This window comes from Pseudochaenichthys georgianus, chromosome 9, assembly GCF_902827115.2.
Source record: "Pseudochaenichthys georgianus chromosome 9, fPseGeo1.2, whole genome shotgun sequence".
Taxonomy (NCBI): Eukaryota; Metazoa; Chordata; class Actinopteri; order Perciformes; family Channichthyidae; genus Pseudochaenichthys; species Pseudochaenichthys georgianus.
This window is the reverse complement of record NC_047511.1, coordinates 38,871,461-38,892,432: the sequence shown is the minus strand read 5'-3', so window position 1 is coordinate 38,892,432 and position 20,972 is coordinate 38,871,461. Positions and strand designations below refer to the sequence as shown.

Below are 20,972 nucleotides of genomic sequence, written 5' to 3'. Positions count from 1 at the left end.
GAACCCTTTGATCTTTTATGTTGTTTAATGTCCCAATTCATGTTTTTATTTTCAAGCATTGACAGAAGCACAACACAGAGCCAACATGTTTCACTATATTTGGTTTCTTTATTATTTGTCTCCACTTGCTTTACACCAAAAGGCCAACGTGATTTAGAACAGCTAACAGTGACTTTCCAGGTTTTGTTATTCAGTCTTTGTAAGCATAGCAAAGAACCTTACAAGTATTGATTTTATATTCCACACAAACATTTTTAAACTGTGTCCTCTCCAGGTTTGGAGTCTGCAGCAAGCCCTTCTTTAAAGAGTCTTTTTCTCTCCAGGTTCTCATTTGCCTTCTTTCTCTTCTCTTTTTTCCTCAGCTCAGACTCTTTCTTCTTTACAACAACTTCACTGAGGTCTCCTTTAAAAACAACATCCAGCTTCAGTCGCATTATTTCCCGAGCACGCTTTCGATTTGTATCCACAGATCTGGTTTGATGGCACTGCAGGGGAAATGGTACAATAATTAAATTAACATTATTAATTAAAACACCAACTCAGTAGCTATTCTGGGGCTTTCATGCATCATGATTTTATTTTATGTTTCAGGAAAGGCACAACTTCACAGAGTGTCTGCGAGGTCTTAAAAAGTATTGAAAGTTGATAAATCAATTTAGCGAAAACTAAGGCTATTAAAAAGTATTAAACAGCATTTTCCAAGGTATTACATTTGGTAGCTTGTTTTCAATAAATATACAAATTGTCCAAAGAGGTTGTGTTCTACAGTCTGCCTGAGTGTAGTCATTGCGTAGGTGTGCAGTGTGATTCTGTGTAGTTTAGTTATGGCATCCTGTTGGGTTTGACGTCATCTGAACAGGACATCGCACGCTCACTGCTTGATAGCGCAATGGTCCGTTTACGCCGTTTGTTAAACAACATCGTTATGGGGAAATCCAAGTCTGCGTCCAAATGGTTGGAAGATAAGGAGGCAGGACAATCAATACTGTATGTAGTCAATGTGAGGTAAAGTGTGTCGCCAATGTAACCGGTTGAAACTCCAAGTGGCGATGAGGTCTTAAAATGTATGAAAAAGGTCTTAAAAAGTATTACATTTGACTTCAGGATTCCTGCATATACCCTGAACATGGACAGAAAGTTCTTATAATTTAACATTATCTTCAACTTCCATTACAATCAACATCTGTAGAAGAGCATACTATGATAAAAGAGCACCAGAAAATTTACTACGTGGGCCTCTTTGTTAGACTTGGAAAGATAAATAGATAGATACTTTATTGACCCCATAGGGAAATTATTTTGTTACAGCAGCATTGTGTTCATTAACATATTTAAAAAGGTGTTATAAAGTATTAACATTAAAAAAAAAAAAAGCAAATAACTTATAAACAGTAGAAAATACATATATACACAAATAATACACAATATAAATTATTCTGGATAAACTAAAATGTTTGGCATCAAAAACATGAATGACTATTACAATAGATGTATTAGTCAACTCAGATTCTCATCGTTTAGATAACTCTTAATAGGGTAAACAATTTTCTTTTTTTGACTAGTGATAAACTAGTGATGACAGGATTAATAAAAACAAGATTTACCTTCACAACAGTGCCACTGGGGATGTGTTTGAGCACCACACAGTTGCTGGTTTTGCTTGTAGCCTGTCCTCCGGGTCCAGATCCTCTCACAAACTGCTCTTCAAACTCATCCTCATTCAGGACAGGCAGGTCTATCAGGTTCTTTTTACCTGCTGCCAAAACACATGGCAGCCCGGCAGGGTTTGGCCTGAGAAGTAGAGAGACACTGGGAGAAACTATTCCTGTTATGACCCGACTGGACACGTTGTGCACACAGCTGATGAAGGGAAGAAGCCGAGACATTTCTTTAAATAAACAAACACAGTAACAAACAGCATTACACTACGTTGTGTGTCACCAAACAGGATACACGTATATCAATGTTTAACGGTAGGCTACAGCATTTTCTTATTTGTTTCACGGTCACGGTGAGACTCTGCTTATGTTTATGTTTAGTCCTCTCTTCTTCTACGTTTCCGCCTGTCGCCCAGCAGTCGATTTCTTCTTCGTGGCTAGAATAGCAGGGTTGTCTTTACCTGCTGCCGCCATCTTGTGTCGATTGGCTGCAAAACCGAAAACCCCACAGCCGGTAGGAAACTGCAAACATGTTTTTTAATACGTTAGTTGGCTTTTTGAGTTTGAGTTTCCTTAAATAATCTTTTATTTGTATTTTTTAAATGCATTATTGTTTGTGAATGTCATGTTGGTCAAGGTTGTAAATTACCTAGACAATTTAGCAGGGCCGTGTTTACAATGGCGAACTGTTGCCTCTCATAACTTAATTGAACGATACACGGTTACACTTGTATCACTCACAACAACTCTTCAATACTACAGACATCTAACAGACACAGCTATATAGGTGAATACATTAACTGAGTACATTTACTAAAGTACTGTACAATGTTGAGGTACTTGTACAGTACTTTACTTCAGTATTTCTATTGCATGCTACTTTATACTTCTACTCCACCACATTTAAAAGGGAAATAATGTTATTTTACTCCACTGCATTTATGTAACAGCGTTAGCTACATTTAACAAAAATGCATCTCTAAAAATTAAACTAGTGGTCTTACTCTTTAGGTCACAGAAGAGTGAGATTATTTAAATAACTTACAAAAAGTTAATCAGAACTTTGTTTGTCTACAACAGTAAAATGCTACTTAATGCCACAATATTATCTAGAATGTCACATTATAAATGTTATTACACACACATACACACACACACCACGCGCACGCACACACACACGCACACACACACACACACAGGCCATTTTTCTGCACAATAATCGCTTTTACTGTTTTACTTTTTACATTTTAATTACTTTGTGATGATAATACTTTTTTACTTAAGTCAGATTTTGAATGCAGGACTTTTGAGTATTTTGAGAATAATGTATTGGTATTTTTAATCAAGTAAATATCTGAATACTTCTTCAAGCACTGCAGGTATAGGCCAACTAAACTTGTCATAAATAAACAAGTAACTTTTAGGTAAGAAAATGTAATGTAATTTAATTGGGAGCACAGTCTAACGATTTAAATTGCTTTTTTTTCTTTGGTCCCAAATATATCCGAATCTCTTTTTTGGACCATGAACATTTAAATGTTCGAATGGCATAGCTTAAATTAATAACATTTGTGTATTTAACTAAACAAGAACGTACCCAGTTAACATCGATCGATTGGACTTAATGAAACTTCTTAAACCTTATTGATGAAGCCCCCTTGTTCACCATTTTAATCATTAACAAACGATCAGATGTGACAAAAAAACGAATCCCTTCCCAGTACTTTACTGTGTATGACATGGATATTCACATGAATTAAGCTATATATTCACATGTAAAGATAAGTAGATGTAAACAGAGGAGACAATGATGATCATTCACACTTATTACAAAATATTTGTTTTACATCTCATTGCATTGCTTTACATTTGAAAAAATATAGTTGTCAAATGTTATAACCAGTAAAAGCCTACATTTTAGTCCATTATTGCTAGTAGTGCCAAACACTTGTGGAAGGTGAACATACTGTTGTAGTTTCTAAAGGTTTCCTTAAAAGTTCTAATTAATGTTAAACCTTAAGTCCGTCTAATGTTTAGGCTATATACATTTACTGCAAGAATGGTCTCATATGAACAAATGGACCATGCTGTAACACTTCCTGCTCACTCCCTTGACAATGACTATTATAAGTAAATCAGGAAACTATGTAGGTCACCAGGAAAAGACAATCGCTCTGATGACCTGTGACGACATCTCTCTCATATTGGGGGGATGGGGAGGTGCATTTCTAATGACTTACTTTGTCTTTAGTGATCACATTAAAACTGACCTTCATTTTGGTACAACATAACCATTATATGTCATTTGTATGGTGATCTTGCAAAGGACGTAAACATGTTCAACCTGTTGAACTTGAGTATTTACATTATGCTACTTTATACTCCACTACATTTTGTAAGTTTGTATGTTTTTTTTAGATATTTAGCTACTAGCTACTTTGCAAATTTAGGTAATTAATACAAAAATATTTGAGTATTTTTGAATGCTAATACTTTTACACTTTTACTTAAGTACAACTTTGAATGCAGTATGTTTACTTGTAACTGAGTATTTTTACATCGTAGTATTGCTACTTTTACTTAAGTAAATAATGTGAGCACTTCTTTCATCTCTAGATGTAGTAGTATTGGTGTAAATATTGTGAAGAGATGTGCACAACAAATAATTTACTGACAACAATTGTTATATAAAAGTATATATTAGTATTATTAGTATAGTATAAATTGGAATATAAAGTGCTTCCGGTTCGAGTCCCGATTGACCAAAAAAACCATGGAGTAGCTAGAGAGGTGCCAGTTCACCTCCTGGGCCCTGCCGAGGTGCCCTTGAGCAAGGCACCGAACCCCCAACTGCTCCCCGGCTAGACTGGCAGCCTCTTCGCTCTGGCCCTCTCCAGCATGTGCATTCTGTAATGTGTGTATAACTGTGTGTGTTGCATGTGCATGTGTGCACCTATGTATACAAGTAACATGTAATATACTGTGTGTGTATTAAATACAAGCCAGAGTGAAACACTGAATTTCCCCCTAGGCCCTAGGGGCATTAATAAAGCTGCTTCTTCTTCTTCTTCTTCTTCTTCTTCTTCTTCTTCTTCTTCTTCTTCTTCTTCTTCTTCTTCTTCTTCTTCTTCTTCTTCTTCTTCTTCTTCTTTCTTCTTCTTCTTCTTCTTCTTCTTCTTCTTCTTCTTCTTCTTCTGTCTCTTCTTCTTCTTCTTCTTCTTCTTCTTCTTCTTATGCTTTTAAGCTCTGCCTGCAGACATCTGTATAACCACCTGTAATACCAGTTAACATTTAGTTTGACAGGCCTACCATATACTGAGTTGCCAGGAAGGGGTGTCCTAATATCGAAACTGTTTATCTGAGTGGCCGCAAGAGTCTCAGCTTTGTCAAGCCAGCAGAAGAAAGAACAACACCGGCAAACAAGTGACTAATCCTTCAAAATAAACACTAGTGTCCAAATGTTGTTATTTCAATATGTCACTGTACACTTTCAGTCTGGATAGCAAGCACAGCAATCTAAAGCTGGCCACACCTCTAACCCTTAGATAAATACAAATAATACTTTTATTGTTTATTATTTGTACTCCATTATAGTGTTAATGAGTGTAAGGAAAACTTCTGTGTAGCAGCAATGCAGGAGGAGTCACCGACTCAGGAAAGAGACACGGGAAGAGCAGGAGCTTTGATGTCAAACACTGATGGTTTATTTAGGAGCTTCGGCCGGAGAATTCACATCACAAGTCCAAGAGCCAGAGGTTCTGACTTCACGGTAGAGTTGCCACGTCAATTCTGAAGAACTCTACCCCAGACCCATGTATTTAGCTAGTTCAGAGAGAATCGTCAGCATGCTGCATAACAAGATAGAATCATAACACCTCTATCAGCTGACGCCAGCAGGCAGGAACAGGGAGACAGAACACTGAGAGCACAGCAGCCAAGGTTACGAGGTGCGTGTGCTCAGTCAGGACGGTTTGAACTGATACACTGGGTCAAAGTTATGGGCCTTGGAAAATATTTCCCCAACAATGAGCTTTCTGCCTCAATGTATTAACGGGTTATCATTCTGTGTTCGGTGGACGCCCTTGCCCCTTTATACACTTGACATTGGTGTAAAAGTGACTAAGTAGATTTACTCAAGTACTACTTAATTACGATTGTGAGGTACTTGTACTTCACTTGAATATTTAAATGTTTTGCTCTTTTGTACTTAAGGTTTTGCTACTTTTAAGTTATTGTGTACTCCACTACATTTATTTAATATCTTTAGTTACTCTGCAGATTTGGATTAATGATGTGAAATATAATCACCAAATAATACTTTAGTGACCCCTGGAGTGAAATTCACAAGCTTTCCTGCAGAATACAAAGTCATTACAATTATTAGCTGCACCTTTACCAGCTTTGATAAATATATTAATGCAACAAAAGCAAAACATATAATCATAATAATGAAATGGGCCAAATGCATAATGAATACTTTCTGTTGGTACTTTAAGTAGGTATACGGTATATTTTGATGCCAGTACTTTTGTACTTTTACTTGACTAACATTTGTAATGCAGGACTTTAACTTGTGACAGAGTATTCCTACACTCTAGTACTTGTAATTTTACTCAAGCACATCTGATACTTTTCCGATCTCTGCACTTGGAGCGCGAGTTCAAGTGTGTGAAATGAGCAACTGCACACGCTCAGTAAGGCAGGCTTTTATTTTGGAAGTTTATACCGGAAACCTCGTTAGACTCGTGTTTCCTTGACACTATTTGGTGTCGTGTTGAAAGGACTGTGAAGTCTCGCAGAGGCTCTGACTTGAGGAGTGACAACTTCCCATGGCGGGTGCTTTTCATCTGTTTGCCCCTCTCTCTCCCCGGTTCTGTGGACGGTAGATGGATCTCCGCTGCACGGAGCTCACAACCGGTTACCGTTTTACCGCCAGGACGAACCCGACGGACCGCCAACTCCCGCGACGTTTGGCAGGATATTCAAGGACATTTTAAACGTTACCATAGCTACTTCGGCCTTTTATCTGTCGGTTCAGGAAATCGAGCGTGTGGTTCTCCGGTGCAACGATGGGGCCATATTTTGTAAACACTGGCAGAAAGGGCGGCTGATAGCATGTTAACACACTCCGGATGATGATGTGTGTGTCATCTCTACATGTCGTACCCACACCCCTTCCTCTGCTGAAGGGCCATCACATGCACACGGCGACGTAAAGGAAATTAGCTGCTGACTTTCGATGCTTTCATCTCAATCATGGCATCGTTTCCAGACCTCATCGAGTGGAGCTGAAAGAACACCGTGTTACAGGTGAAAGTAGTGACCCCCTTACAAACGCGGAGAAAAGGCTGGGGAACTTTTGCTTTTCCGGGTGTGTGTTTAATCCGGAGGTGCATCAGCTGCAGGTATGTCAGAATGATCGGCATTGCAAAGCCATGAATTTATCATTACATTTGCTTCCATGTTGCTAGGTAACTAACTGCCGGTGAGTTTACTCCGGTTCAAATGTGCTCCTCCAACGTGTAACGTCACGTTTGGTAAATGTTATTTTACAATGTTCTTAACACCGGGTGCTGTCAAAGCTCGCCATTACATGTGTTTACACTCACGCTGTCTTCCTCCCGTTACCTGAAGAAGTGCAGGATGTGTTTCTGCTCTCTGTTGCTGTCACACAGGCATGCGTGTTAAAGCTTGTAAAAATGCTCCCTCTCTATTCGGACTGTAACTTGTTATTATTATAGACTTCATTAAATAATATGTCAAAATGGAAATGACTGGTGGATTTTCAGGCTCATGTTTTAGTTTTGTTGGTGCATTTTCCAAAGATAACTTATAAACCACTCTGTTTAAATTACAGCATGTCTTGGCTTTGACCTCAGTGAGAGGATTTACCTGTAAAGTAAGGAAGAAGAGCACATATTTGAACTTAACACAGCTTGCCGTTTCCTAGAAACCTGCATACCACAAGATTTGTTTGCATTCCCGAGGCCTATTTCTAATTTAATACGACTTTATGAGTTTCAGCATCAAGAGTCACTCAGCTTGACTCAGCTGGGCCAGGGTGAGTCATGGAGGCAGAGCTGACTGAGGCTAGGGCTTCTGTTGTCCAGATGATTACACTTCTTCCACTGTGGTTTCTGCTTTATTTCAAACATAGCAACATGTCTTTAAATTAGCAATGCAATCTGAGAGTAGTTTTGAGATTTATCTTTGGTACAGATCAGAGCCTCAGCCACATAAGAGCAAGATCTAGCGTGCACTTGGAATACAGAGTATTACAAGTAATTGCAGGAGAGGCAAAACCGAGATTTATTATTCCCGGGCCTGCATTTATGCACTCAGGGTGTGTTATCTCTCTTTGACATGTCAAAACTTGTGCCAGTTATAACGGTTGTAGTGGTTGAATAACTGCATCAGCTGCCAAGTGATCTTTAAGATGACATTGGTTGAGTCATTTTTGAATTCTTGTAAGCAGAAGTTTGAATAGTAAAGTTCACTGCAAGGGTTGGTAGTCATTCTGATTTGTTCTAAATTATAGGGAATTTGAGCTTTGTTTGTTTTTCTCTTCCGAGTCAATTTGGTTTTTGACTTCTGTTCATCCTTTTTGATCGGAAACATAGCTGCATCTGTTGCTGACTGTACACACACAAGCTGTCGGTGACTATCAGTATATCCCCGTGCCTTTCATTTGTGTCACAAAGGACTACGCAATAAACACTTTGCTGCTGCCTGTCTTCAGTCAATAAAGCGGTCTGATATCTAAGGGTAGACTGCTTGAGATGGAGGCCAGCAACATCAGGATCGCAAACCCAATTCAAATAATTCTCACTTGACTGTGCACCAGCACCACCCTCTTAACCAGTCATACCTGTTGTGACCTTTACACAGTCAGTGGACCTTTCTCTACTGCAGTCAAGGCAGCTCTGCAAGATATTTGCCTAACCATGTACACCCTTCGTATAAATACACTCATCTGGTGCACGGGCAGGGCTATGAGGACAATGCAAATGGCAAAAACCTCTATAGTGACTTTGATGTTTTAGAGAAATCTCTCCCTTTTTGTGTGAATTAATGAAAATTGATTGATGAGTACAAATTAAAGAAGTACTTATTTAAAATGCAGTTTGTCCGAGTATCCCAGAGATGGTTCTGATTCGGTCTCAGTCCCAATGTCCAGCCTAACTAACTGAGACTTTAATCGACGTCTCTTGAGTGTGCTAAGTGTAATGTGAGCGGTTTTAATGAGGAAGAGGCCGTGCTTTTGTCAAATCACATGTGGACAAAATGACAAATTTGCATAGAACTAGACCAACTTCTTCCCTTTCCATTGTCGTTCTTAACCCCTACTACACTTACATGATGGGTCATGATGTTTTGATGATGTTTTTGTGAGCGCTGACGAGCATTCACTGATTTTACTGTTTGGGTAAAATTCATTTAGGCTATCCTTGCAGGTTTTCGAATGCAGCCATTGGGACTACACCATGCTGTTGGATAGTTTTAACTCCATGGTTCCTATATTATTGTCATTTTGACTAAATATAAGCCTAATTGATAGAAATTCAGCTGATCTTGAATATATTTAGGATCTGTCATATGCCTTCCTCTGGCAGAATATGTTTCTAAGTCATTTCAGCAGCTTTCATTAATTTAGTATAAATACTGTATGAGTTATTATTTCCTGGAAAATGACTTTAATAGATTCAGGAAGGCACATTTACTGGCAGTAATGTCTGGATTTGAGTTTGACAAAGTCAAGAAGTTGTCTTGAGTTTTTTGTAGGATAACCATACATGGACTTGTACATATTTGTCTGGTTTTAGTCACTGGTTCTAAAGTTGAGACATCTCTTTTCTCTCCTTTAAAACACATTTTAATGCACCATCTGTATCAAGGAATCTTACAGGAAGACGGTAGTTAAGAGGCTGAAACTTGATCGCACTTAAACTCTCAGGTTTCTTACACCAATCAAAATAAGGAGAAACGGTGCTGGTGATTCTAAGTGAGTGCCTTGTCTGTACAAATGTGAATTTTAGTTTCCTCTTCCATGCTCACCTTTTTTATTTGTTGAATTAAAGCAGTTCTGATGCAGTTAAAAAAAGAATTGGAGACACGGGATAATAATTTATGGGGCGACGCCTGCGTGCTAGTTCAGGCAGTCAACTCGAGCACTTATGCTGCATTCATACATAACGCCCCTTGCCACTCTGCAACCAACCAAACAGAGTCTCCTTAATATGCTGCTCTACAGATCCCCTACGTCGCTGCTGCTTGCTGCCCCACCACCACCCCAGCTTCCACCCCAGCTTCCACCTCTAGGCTCGGGGGTTAGTTATTTAATCATCACTCATCCTGCTATGTATATCTGTGGAGTGATGAGGCCCGAGCCTAGACGCCAAACTAATAAACATGTAAAGAAACACGTGAGTTGTCTGACTGAAATGAGATGCTGTGCTAATGTTTGCTCATTCATGTCACACAGCTCTCTAAGGCTAAAGTTACCCACCACTCTACTTATGTTATACAGTTACAGGAGGCCTGGACAACCTCCTCATGGTCCGGATGAAAACGCTGTGAGAATATGTAAATTTCCTGTGAGTGACTGTGGAGTGGAACATTCCGGACAGAGGAGCCTATAGTATGTGAACATGTGTTTGAGTATTCATAGCACTGCGTGGAATCTCTAGTGAGGGTTTTTTTCATTATCACACGTGCCAGGTCTTCTGTTCTTCTACTACAACTCTCACCTTTTCTTTTTTTAGGATTGTCTACAGACAGAATAAGTCAACAAATCCTGTCGCTATTAATACAGGGGACAAGTGAGTGTCCCGCCATTTTAGATGAGGAAGCAAGAAAACTGACTTCCTTTCAGTTGCTGTGACGTGTGAGGTGCTTACCACATATGTTGGTTCCATCATGTCTGTACTATTTGAGCTGCTTATCAGATGATATGCTGACACAGGAAGAGCAAAGGAACATCACGTACAAATACAGTAGCTTTTTGAGGAGAGTTAACGCAGTGGTAAATAAAGTTCTGTACGGCGTGGCGTCACCTGCTGTCACATAGTGTCCATGCTGTTGCTCTCAGATATAATCGTAACCTCACTGTTTGTGTGGTATTTTGACATTTTTCTTCATGTTGCTCCATCTCCAAAGATTTTGTAAAAACCTGTTGAACTTGGTCTGTGTATTTCATTTGGTAACTTCTTTTTTAATAGTCTTTGGAATGTCAGCTTGCGTAGTAAACACATTAAAAAATGAAGGCAATTTTAGGGATATGTTTTGTAAGTTTGAAGATGGTATTAGTAGAAAACGTGTGGTTTATTGAACCCTTCTGTGTTCGGTTTAATAAGTTAAATGGAACTAATACATTACTACATTTCTGTAATTGTGACATCCTTTCAAACAAAACATATCGTAATTAAGTATATCAATATTTTCCTACACCTATCACTATTGTTATTGCCATGTGTAATTTTGACATGACATTTGCGTTTGGTTTTTCGGCAGACGAGTGATAGTCTTGGTTCTTTACTTGGACCAGACTATGGACTTCTGTGTCTTGCATTCCTACACGTCATATACACACTAGGGATGCCAGCGATTATTCGATTATTCGAATATTCGTTACAGTCTCCATAATCGAATATTATTTTTAAAAATCGATTTTATTTATATATTTTTTTTTTATTATTTAAATTTTTTCTATTATTATTTATGTTTTTTTTTTTTTTTCTGGCTTAGTTTCAACCAAAATATATATATAAATATATATATGCTAATAATAGCAATAGTATTAATACTTGTAAATGGCCATTGGTCACACCACCAGTTTGTTTTACTGTAAACTTGGAGGAAGCCTGCGTGCAGAGCAGACTGCTGCTGCAGCAGCTACACACCGACCCCACCCCCCCTCTCCCTCACACGTGCGACTAAAGATGAACAAAGCGGCAGGTAAAAAGAGTTCCTCCTCGTGGAACTACTTCGAACTTACAAGTCCAAAGGAAGTTAAATGCAAGCTCTGCGAAAAGACGTTGGTCTATCACAGCTCAACCTCAACAATGGTCGAATAATCGATTATTATTCGCCAGGGCTGCCGAATAATCGATTTTGAGCATGGTCAGTTTCTGGCAACCCTAATACACACAATCACTCCCATGGCTAGGAGGCAGTGATAAGATGGGGAGGATAGAGATTGAGCAGTTTATCGTACAATAGAATATTGACTTCTTAACTGATTTTCTTCGATTCTCTATTAAATAGACAATTTGTATGAATGCAGTTTGTTACGTAAGCTAGCAGAAAGATAACGAAGGCATTAAACTGGATTCATGACATGCCTTTCATGTTGTCCCCGACTGTATATAGTCTAGGTTATTTTCCCCTCTGCTGATACCTCCCAGCTAATAAAAGTCATGTCATGTTTGCGTCATTCCTCTGACAGTCAATAGGGAATGATTGTTATGGACACTGACATCACTGGAGGGGTCTTTGAGTGCATTTTATGTTGAGTACTTTTCACACCACGCTGAAATGAAGTGATAATCATCAAGAAAGCTGTATTATAACATCTGTTTTAGTCTGTACTGTATTTATTTTGTACCAAAGGACATGAAGTTCTTTTGTTAGCAGTGCTACCACAGGACATCTCCTGTTATTAACATAATGGCTTTGGTTAAGAATATGATTAGAATAATCAGAAACTGTGATAATACATTTGCCCGTGTTATAGGCTGGACGATTCCATTCAAAGGGACTACGCTGAAACATTGTCATAGTAGTTGGAGGTCTGCTTTGGAATTGGATAATGGTGATGGGTAGATGACTTCCTGCACTGCACACACACAAAAGCGTAGAATAATGGAAACAAATGATGTAAAACGACGATTTGTATCGGTGCCTTTTTAAACGTTAGTGTACTTTATAGGTTTAAATGTCTTCATATGTGAGTATAGGCATACATCTCCAGCTGGCTGGTTATCTGACGGTCTCATTTTTCTTTTAATTCATCTTCAGCGGACAATCATGCATCATGACAGTATTATGGATGAGCCCCCATCATGCACCTGGGTGCCAGCCAGAAAAATTGTGTTTTTTTGTTGCACATCCAGCTCCACAGACAGTGTCTTTCATCTCCTACTTCAGCGCCCTTAAACAAAGCAGGTGATGCTAATATTGCTGTTGACAGGGACAGCAGTTGTACACCCTGTCCCCACCTATTCAGGATGAGCCAGCCGACGGATGTCAAAACACTGCTAATGCTCCTGAAGTGCCGTTGTCTTGGAAATAAGACAAAGACAAAACACTTAGTGCAGGTTGTGCTGTGTCCCTGTGCTTTTTGACACTAGTTTCTCTGGCAGTGTGGGTGGACTTGAAGAGGAGAGCGGAGGTCTTTTTTATAGCAGTCCACCTTCCTGTGTCCTTTCTTGAGTCTCATTTTATGGAAGACGAATGAAGTCTGTTATGTGTATCCTGTCAGGGAAGATGGGTGTTTTTATTCATCAGGCTTGTTAGATGAAATCGAGGCACTCACACACACCTTCTGTACCAGGAAACCTTTGCTCTTAAGCAGAAAGATGCAACGCTATCTGCTTCTGTGAGCCAAAGTCCAAAAGATGAATAAAGTATTCTAATCTGCAAAGACCATAGTCTGCTTTGAATTAGAAATGTTGCGTGCGCTGAGTCATTGAACTGCTGATTATTGGATTACTTCCTGCCGGCTTTTTACGTGTCCACATTATTGATAAGTTGTTACTTGCAAATATACATATTACTTCAAAACAATGTTTATATGTATGCTTTACATTGCATACATTTTCTTTTTGTTTGTGTCAGTAGGGATTTTATATTTGTTTGTGTGTTGTTGTGCCCCACCCCCCAGCCCTTGTGGCTCTCTGACTCACATGGGTCATGTAAACTGAAAGCGACAGCGCTGCTTCATGTCTCTTTACCCACGAGCTCCTTTCTTTTCCATTGGCCACAGACACCTGATTTCTCTGATGCTAAAAATAGACTCCTTCAGACCCTAACTCCCCCTCTTGCTGCCCCCTCACCTCTTCTCAGTGTATCGGGAAGTCTCCCTGCGTTATGCCTATTCTTTGCTTCCATACGGCAGGCAAAGCTCCATTGAGAGAAGTGTGTCTTTGTGTGAAGGAGATGTCAGACTCCTTCAGTGCAACACTGAAAGAGAGTGTCTGTTTTTTTTTTTTATAGCTCTGATAAGAAAATCCCAAGATGATAAAGACAGGTTTTCCACCGAGCTGAAACCTGACTCTGAACACTTCTGAAGCCAAAGTCATAGGACCATGAGCATCTTTGAAAATGGCCTTTTATGGTCAGTGTGTGAGACGGCCTCTGTCCAAGGTCAATGGCTAGAGCACTTTTGTGAAGCCTGCATTATTCGTGCTGCACAAGAATGTTTGAGGTATTTCACCAAAGGGCAGCTGACAGCCACAGCTTTTCCAGAGCAGCTTCTTCTCATGGACAGTTAATTTGCTTTGTGCTAGATGTCCTCAGACCAATGATGAACTGGTGACCCTCAGCTATTACAGCATGGGAAATGAGGGAGTTTCTTCCCAAGGATTCAGTTAATTCAATATTGGTATTCTCCTGTGTTCCTCCATATTTCTCACACTCGGTTCTCGATTGTATAAAAGTGAGTAATAAGTGGTCTTCTAAGTTCATTTTGACCCATGAGAAGAAATTGCACCTAATGTCATTGGGCATTTTGAACCAGGTAGTTGTAGGCCTGCCTGTCTTAACGTTTAAACATGAGCACAGTACAAGCATTAAACGCTACATATTTTGTTTTCACATTCTGCATTTTATTAAGAGATGTTTCTGCTACATGACATATCGGTATCAGTTTGTTTAGCCAGAAGACAGACTGCAGAGACAATGATCCGACTTGGGGAAGCACAGACCGAAAGAAGTGAAAGTGGAGACAGGAGAAACAGGAGAAAGAAATATCAGCCCTGCAGCGTCTGGTCTCTACTTTCCTCGTCACTCTGACTTCATCTTGACAGCCAATAAGGAAAGAGTCCTGTGTCTCCATGGTTACCCCCGTTCAAGCCATGATGGAGAGGATGAAGGGGCAGGAAAGGAAAACATTTTGGCCTATTTATTGGGTTTAATCCATTTAATTTCTCTTCTTGACAGTCAAAAACAAAATGCACTGCCAGTTCTTTGAGTGCTAATGACATTTAGATTTGTAATGCTTGATAAACACTGATAGATATACACTCCATAGGGAGGGCAAAAGGGTTTACTTTTAACGGTTTGATTTGATATGATTCAACTATTTTCATCCAATGGCCAAAAAACTGCCACTATTTTATAAAATGTAGGATTCCACAAGCTTTTAATTACAGACATTTATTTGACACCTAACAAGTCTGCCTTTTTCTCTTTGTTTAAGGCGTTTGCTTTCAGAGCTTATACATGCATGTTATCCATAGGTTCAGCCTTCATGCTAATAACACAGGTTTGATTGATTTTTTTTAACATAACATGTGTCTTGCGTGCCTTCGCAAAACTCCTTTATGAGTTATTACAAGCTGGCTGGTTCATTCAGTTTGAATATCTGACGCATGTGAGGGTGGTTGCATTCTGCCATAGATGGTCTGATAATGTAGGTGTCGTCCCACTGAAGTAACAAGTCAAGTTTCTGTTGTATTTCATATAGCCCAAGCCACTTACAATATTGTGAAAGATCGCTTCTAGCAATGTTAAAGTGAGCCCATCAGTTGTGTCAGTGGTGCGCAAGTATCAGCAACAGGTTGCTACCTGTTGCTACCTGTTGCTACCTGTTGCTACCTGTTGCTACCAAACAACACTCATGGAGCTGCTGATAGAGATGTTTGAGATTGATCATTTGAAGCTACAAAAGCATTGCTTGTCCTTTGGTCTGTAGGCTCGATGAATGGGATGGAAACATATCGAGTTTAACGATGCTTTACTTTTCTGTATCCGTCAGAGTTACACAAGACTTCTCTTTGTCCAGTTGATTTAGGCCGTTTGAGGAGAGCGACAGCAGGAGCAGATCCTCATGTAACCTTGGCGCGTAACTGATTCATCAAAGTATAATTAATTTGCATATAAGGTCATCTCATTTTGTATTTCAGAGTACAGCGTGGCGTTGATTAAAGATAGAGCTATGTGACAGCAGGCCTGTTTTGGAAAACGCTAGGCTGATGAGCATCACTGAGGCATAAGAAAACAATGGCTCCACTTATTAGCAGCTTACAGTTCCCAGCAGTCACTGGGCACCAGATTAATTTATGGAGTATTTTAATTAGATGCTGTGAGGGTGTCTAATCCAAACTTATTTTCCACTGGTGCAAAGCTTCACATGTCGCCAGGTTCACTGATCTGCCTTCATGTTTCCAATTATGAGATTTAGTGCAGCTGTTTTCATGGAACTCAATTTACAACCACATAATTGAGGTTATTTAGAAAAAACTAAAAGAGCAAATCATGGCTGCAGCTATTATTCAGGTGGTACTTCATTTTTCAATATCCTAGTTCTCTATCTGTATCTTTCAAGCAGCAAATGATTAGTTGTAAAATGTTACATTTATTACATAAAGGTGAGGAATGGCTTGCTTAATCCACATGCGGACTAAACCCCCCAGTGTATGGTTGTTTTTAAAACTCTTGCTCTGCTATAATAGTGTACGGAATGTTTTGCACATTCTCTCCTGAGTCTGTTCTTGCTGGTTCTTGTTTGTTCTCTCTCTGTGTAAACGATGATCATATCTAGAAGCAGTTCTTCCTCGCAGGGAAACTGTAGGAGGACGCGGAGAATGAACACAAGTATTTTTAGCTTTCCTCTGTACTGCGATGATGAGTAAAAAATAAGGGCAGGTTGTGAATGTGCATCCCACTTCCTTAGCCTGCGGAGGAGCGAGGGCCCGAGGGACAGGAGGAGTGATGGACTCTTTCTAGGGCACATGGTGGGGTCTTACTGTATTTACAGGATGAAACGCCACGTTTGATCGTGAACTTGTTATCCTCTTTATTAGCATAATCATATCGCTGAGCTGGATTATGGCACTGCTAGAGAATCTGGTTGTTGTTGAATTGTTTTTTGGTGGTGCCCAAGAAAGGCTTTGTTCTGAGGAGATCACATCCATTTGTCTTTTCTGTTAGCACAGTTCATTTTGAGTCTTTATTAATGCAGTGTAAATCAAAGATAACTCTCAATGTTGTCCCTACTTTTATCTTTCATTCTTTGAACATGCAAACCATCCTGGGCTCTTTTTCAATATAAAGAAAAGATAAATGTTTGCCGACCCTTTCTATGCTTTATTGAAGTCGACAATGAACAAAACGTGGTCTTTGTCCGATAGCCTCCTCCGCCCAACCTGCACCTGTATAATGAATAGAAATGTTCCACATGCTCTATAATGGAGTATTTCAAAGGGTAATAGTTGAAGTATTACATTACATGTCACTTGTTAGACGCTTTTATCCAAAGTGACTTACATACTCAATACTGTGGCCAATCCCCACAGGAGCAATTTGGGGTGAAGTGTCCCAGGGACACAACGACATGCTGACTGCAGTGGGGTTGGAACCTGTGCTCCCCTGATCCGAACACCAACGCACTATCCACTGCGCCACACGCCCATGAATATGGTATAGATAGAAGTTCCCCAAGTTACCATTCATCACCTTAATACAGAGATTCCTTAACGTTTTCAGGAAGACACACAAAAGAGAAATTCAGTTTCTCACCTGGATCAAAACTTGCCATAAAATGTACAAACTATTGATAATGTTTACCAATTAGCATCATTATTATTGTTTCACGTCCTCTGTTTCCTATTAATATGATAATTATTATTACAAAAATGTCAATTAAATATAACAACTGTTACAAACGGCACCGCACATCTGATCGGATCTGAACCGTGAAGTGCAGCGTAGCAAAAAAACACTTTATTGAACTTGATTAGGTAAATGTATTCAGAGCAATGTTCTGATCCTGGGTCCTGAGCTTACATTTGAGAAAGACTGGCGGTGAGGTTTTCAGTACGGCCTAAGCCGGAAGGTTTTGTATTCTGTATTCTGTGTCACACACTTTATATAAATATCACTGAAAAAATATACTTCATATGTTGCCCTTCATAGATTGAAAAGAGCAGTCTGATCTTTTTACATTATGCTTTTTAAAAAAAAGCATAATTGCCTCTTTGGGTAGGTGGTGAACTCCCTCACTCTGGCAGATCAGCGCTCAGTCCAGCATTAACAGCATCGTCTTAAGACTTTTGACATTTTAACTGGATCGGTGGATAAGCCCATCAACTCAATCGAGGGCTTCTTGCCGCGGGCAGAGGCTGTGTTTGTGGCGGTTGTCATAGCTGAATAATGTCAAGGCGACGCTGAGTGAAAGTGATCTATGATATTTGAGGCACCCCAGGGGCTAACATTTTCCACTTGACTTTAAATGGGGACTTGCCTTGGGTCAGTCATGAGGGAACTCCCCCCCCCCCCCGCTCCTCTGGGATTCACCAACACCTCGTTTGCTCTGCCTCTAAGCGTTGCTCTGGAACACGGGGCTACATTTAAAGGAGCACACCATTGTGGCCTTTGGGTTAAAAAGCCTATGGGGTAACTTCTCCTATCCAGTGTTCTACTTTGTGTCGGGAGCCATGCTCAACTGTTGCTCTCTGTCCCGTGATCAACCTGTCTGCTAAATAGTGCACCGACAGATACAGTTGCAAGAAAAAGTATGTGAACCCTTACCTAGATTTCTGCATAAGTTGGTCATAAAATGTGTTCTGATCTTCATCTAAGTCACAACAATAGACAAACACAGTCTGCTTAAACTAATACCACACAAACAATTATATGTTTGTATTGAACACACCATGTAAACATTCACAGTGCAGGGTGGAACAAGTATGTGAACCCCGAGGCTAAAGACTTCTTCAAGAGCTAATTGGAGTCAGGAGTCAGCCAACCTGGAGTCCAATCAATGAGACGAGATTGGAGGTGTTGGGTAAAGCTGCCCTGCCCTGTAAAAAATACACACCACTTTTGAATTTGCTATTCTTAAGAAGCATTGCCAGATGTGAACCATGCCTCGCACAAAAGAGCTCTCAGAAGACCTACGATTAAGAATTGTTGACTTGCATAAAGCTGGACAGGGTTACACAAGTATCTCTGAAAGCCTTGATGTTCATCAGTCCACGGTAAGACACATTGTCTATACATGGAGAAAGTTCAGCGCTGTTGCTACTCTCCCTAGGAGTGGCCGTCCTGTAAAGATGACTGCAAGAGCACAGCGCAGAGTGCTCAATGAGGTGAAGAAGAGTCCTAGAGTGCCAGCTAGAGACTTAAAGAAATCTCTGGCACATGCTAACATCTCTGTTGACGAATCTACGATACGTAAAACACTACACAAGAATGGAGTTCATAGGAGGACACCACGGAGGAAGCCACTGCTGTCCAGGAAAAACATTGCTGCACGTTTGAAGTTTGCAAAAGAGCAGCTGGATGTTCCACAGCACTACTGGCAAAATATTCTGTGGACAGATGAAACCAAAGTTGAGTTGTTTGGAAGGAACTAGGGATGCTCCGATCGATCGGTCACCGATCGATATCGGCCGATACTCACTCTCTACCGATCGATCGGTGCTCTCTAAACATGCCGATCGCGAGAGCCAATCACATGAAGTAAAATACATGACACTTTTCTCTGTGTGCGGCACAACAAGCTCGCCAAAATGGCTTCACCGGTCTGGCATTATTTTAAGGTGTCCGAAAAAGACAGTAAAATAGCGGTATGCAACGAGTGTGAAGCAGAAATCCTGCAGCTCCGCCCGCCGGACCGGTAAGCGGGACGAAACACACAAGAGTTAGACCGAACACACTTAGCTATTTTATCTACCTCTGGAACTAGCAAAACTAGTTATTATAAATATATTTATTCTTCACTGTCGGGTCACTCATTACTGGATCAGTGAGCTGCATGAGATACTGACAGACTGTCAGGAGAGAGAGAGGGAGAGAGGAAAAGAGAGCGCTTCCGCTCATTTCTCCCGTGTTATTATCCAAAGTGAATGTAAACTTGAATAATGTACATCATTTCAATGTAATAATTAAGTTAATTGTTATTTGTGGAGGCTCCAGTGAATGAGCCCCATTAACTGAGTTTTAAACATCACCTTAAATGGAAGATTTAAAGTGATGTTTAAATCTTCCATTTAGGCCCCGCCCACTCGATCGGATCGGCGAAATTGGCGATCGGAGCATCCGGAACACACAACGCTATGTGTGGAGAATCCAAAGGGTTCACATTTTCTTGCAACTGTAGATGGACTACACTATACATTATAACATATACAGAATAAATATACTCTCTCATATACCGAACTACAAATTATATAAACATAGTGTATCATATACATAAAACATTTGTCATTTTTAATGTGTTTATGTTTAGACGTTAGCATGAGCCTCTGGTTTATGACGCATAATCCATCCTTTAATTTAGAGTAAGCACGTTTCATCCCTGCGAGAGGTGAGCGGATGTGCACATATTGGAGTGCTTGTTTGTTTATGCCGGCTCCAGAAGTCACACAGATGTAACTGTGCTTTCAGGCTTCGTACTTCTAGCTGTTTAATACGAGGGAATGATGTGGTTTCCTGGAGCATTATGTACCTCTGATGGTTGGTCACACCTTCTGAAAGGGTCGCGGATGAGGTATTTGCAACATTATTCCGCTCAGGGTGCACATCCTTCCTCAGGTTTAACAGGCTGAAAAACCAGTGGTGGGTATAGGTACAAACAGTCTTACTAAAAGTGTTTTGTAGCTTTGTTGTCTTCAGTTTTGTGAAGCGGGAACATTGGAGGCTGTTGCTTTGTGCCGAGTGCTGTGGAGGGTGCTCCTGTTGCGTCACTGCCAATAGGGGGGGCAGAGACTATATTTTTAGAAGGGAATGAGCATATTCTCTGAACAAGCCACGTCAAGCACTCTGCTTGCGTATGCTAGGATTATTGTGACCTGGCTATTTTTAAGCAGTGTGTGTGAGTGCCTTTTTTCTGGGTCAAGCACGGTGCCAGTACTCTCTCTCTCTCTCTCGGGGCTGCTGGTGGATCCTGCATTACAGGTCCTCTGCTGTGCTCAGCATCTGCATCAGTCACAAAGGAAAGAGTCAGAGAGACAGAGGGCGTAATAGCCGCTTTAGGATAGGCCTGTGTCTGCAACCAACAATTAATCAACTGAAAAATTATCTCAACCACTCAAATTATTCATTCAGAAAGGCCTCATTAAACTGAAGTGTATCGTTAAAGGAGAAAATAAT

The 20,972-nt window shown here is 40.1% G+C and overlaps 2 protein-coding genes across 6 annotated transcripts in view; one reads left to right on the top strand and one right to left on the bottom strand.

Moving 5' to 3' along the window:
• Positions 1 to 88: 88 nt before the first annotated feature.
• On the bottom strand, positions 89 to 2,074 carry mtrfr (mitochondrial translation release factor in rescue). The gene is made up of 2 exons (XM_034091512.1): positions 1,605 to 2,074; positions 89 to 485 (listed from the first exon to the last, which is right to left on the bottom strand). The coding sequence occupies exons 1-2, from the start codon at positions 1,884 to 1,886 to the stop codon at positions 255 to 257; spliced, it is 513 nt and encodes a 170-aa protein (XP_033947403.1). The 5' UTR covers positions 1,887 to 2,074; the 3' UTR covers positions 89 to 254.
• Positions 2,075 to 6,439: 4,365 nt separating this feature from the next.
• The window catches only part of LOC117452355 (membrane-associated phosphatidylinositol transfer protein 2-like), a 54,959-nt gene continuing 40,426 nt past the window's right edge, over positions 6,440 to 20,972 (top strand). For all 5 annotated transcript variants that reach the window (XM_034090933.2, XM_034090931.2, XM_034090929.2 and 2 more), the window contains exon 1: positions 6,440 to 7,063. The gene's annotated coding sequence lies outside the window, so the exon portion shown is untranslated. The remainder of the gene's footprint in view (positions 7,064 to 20,972) is intronic.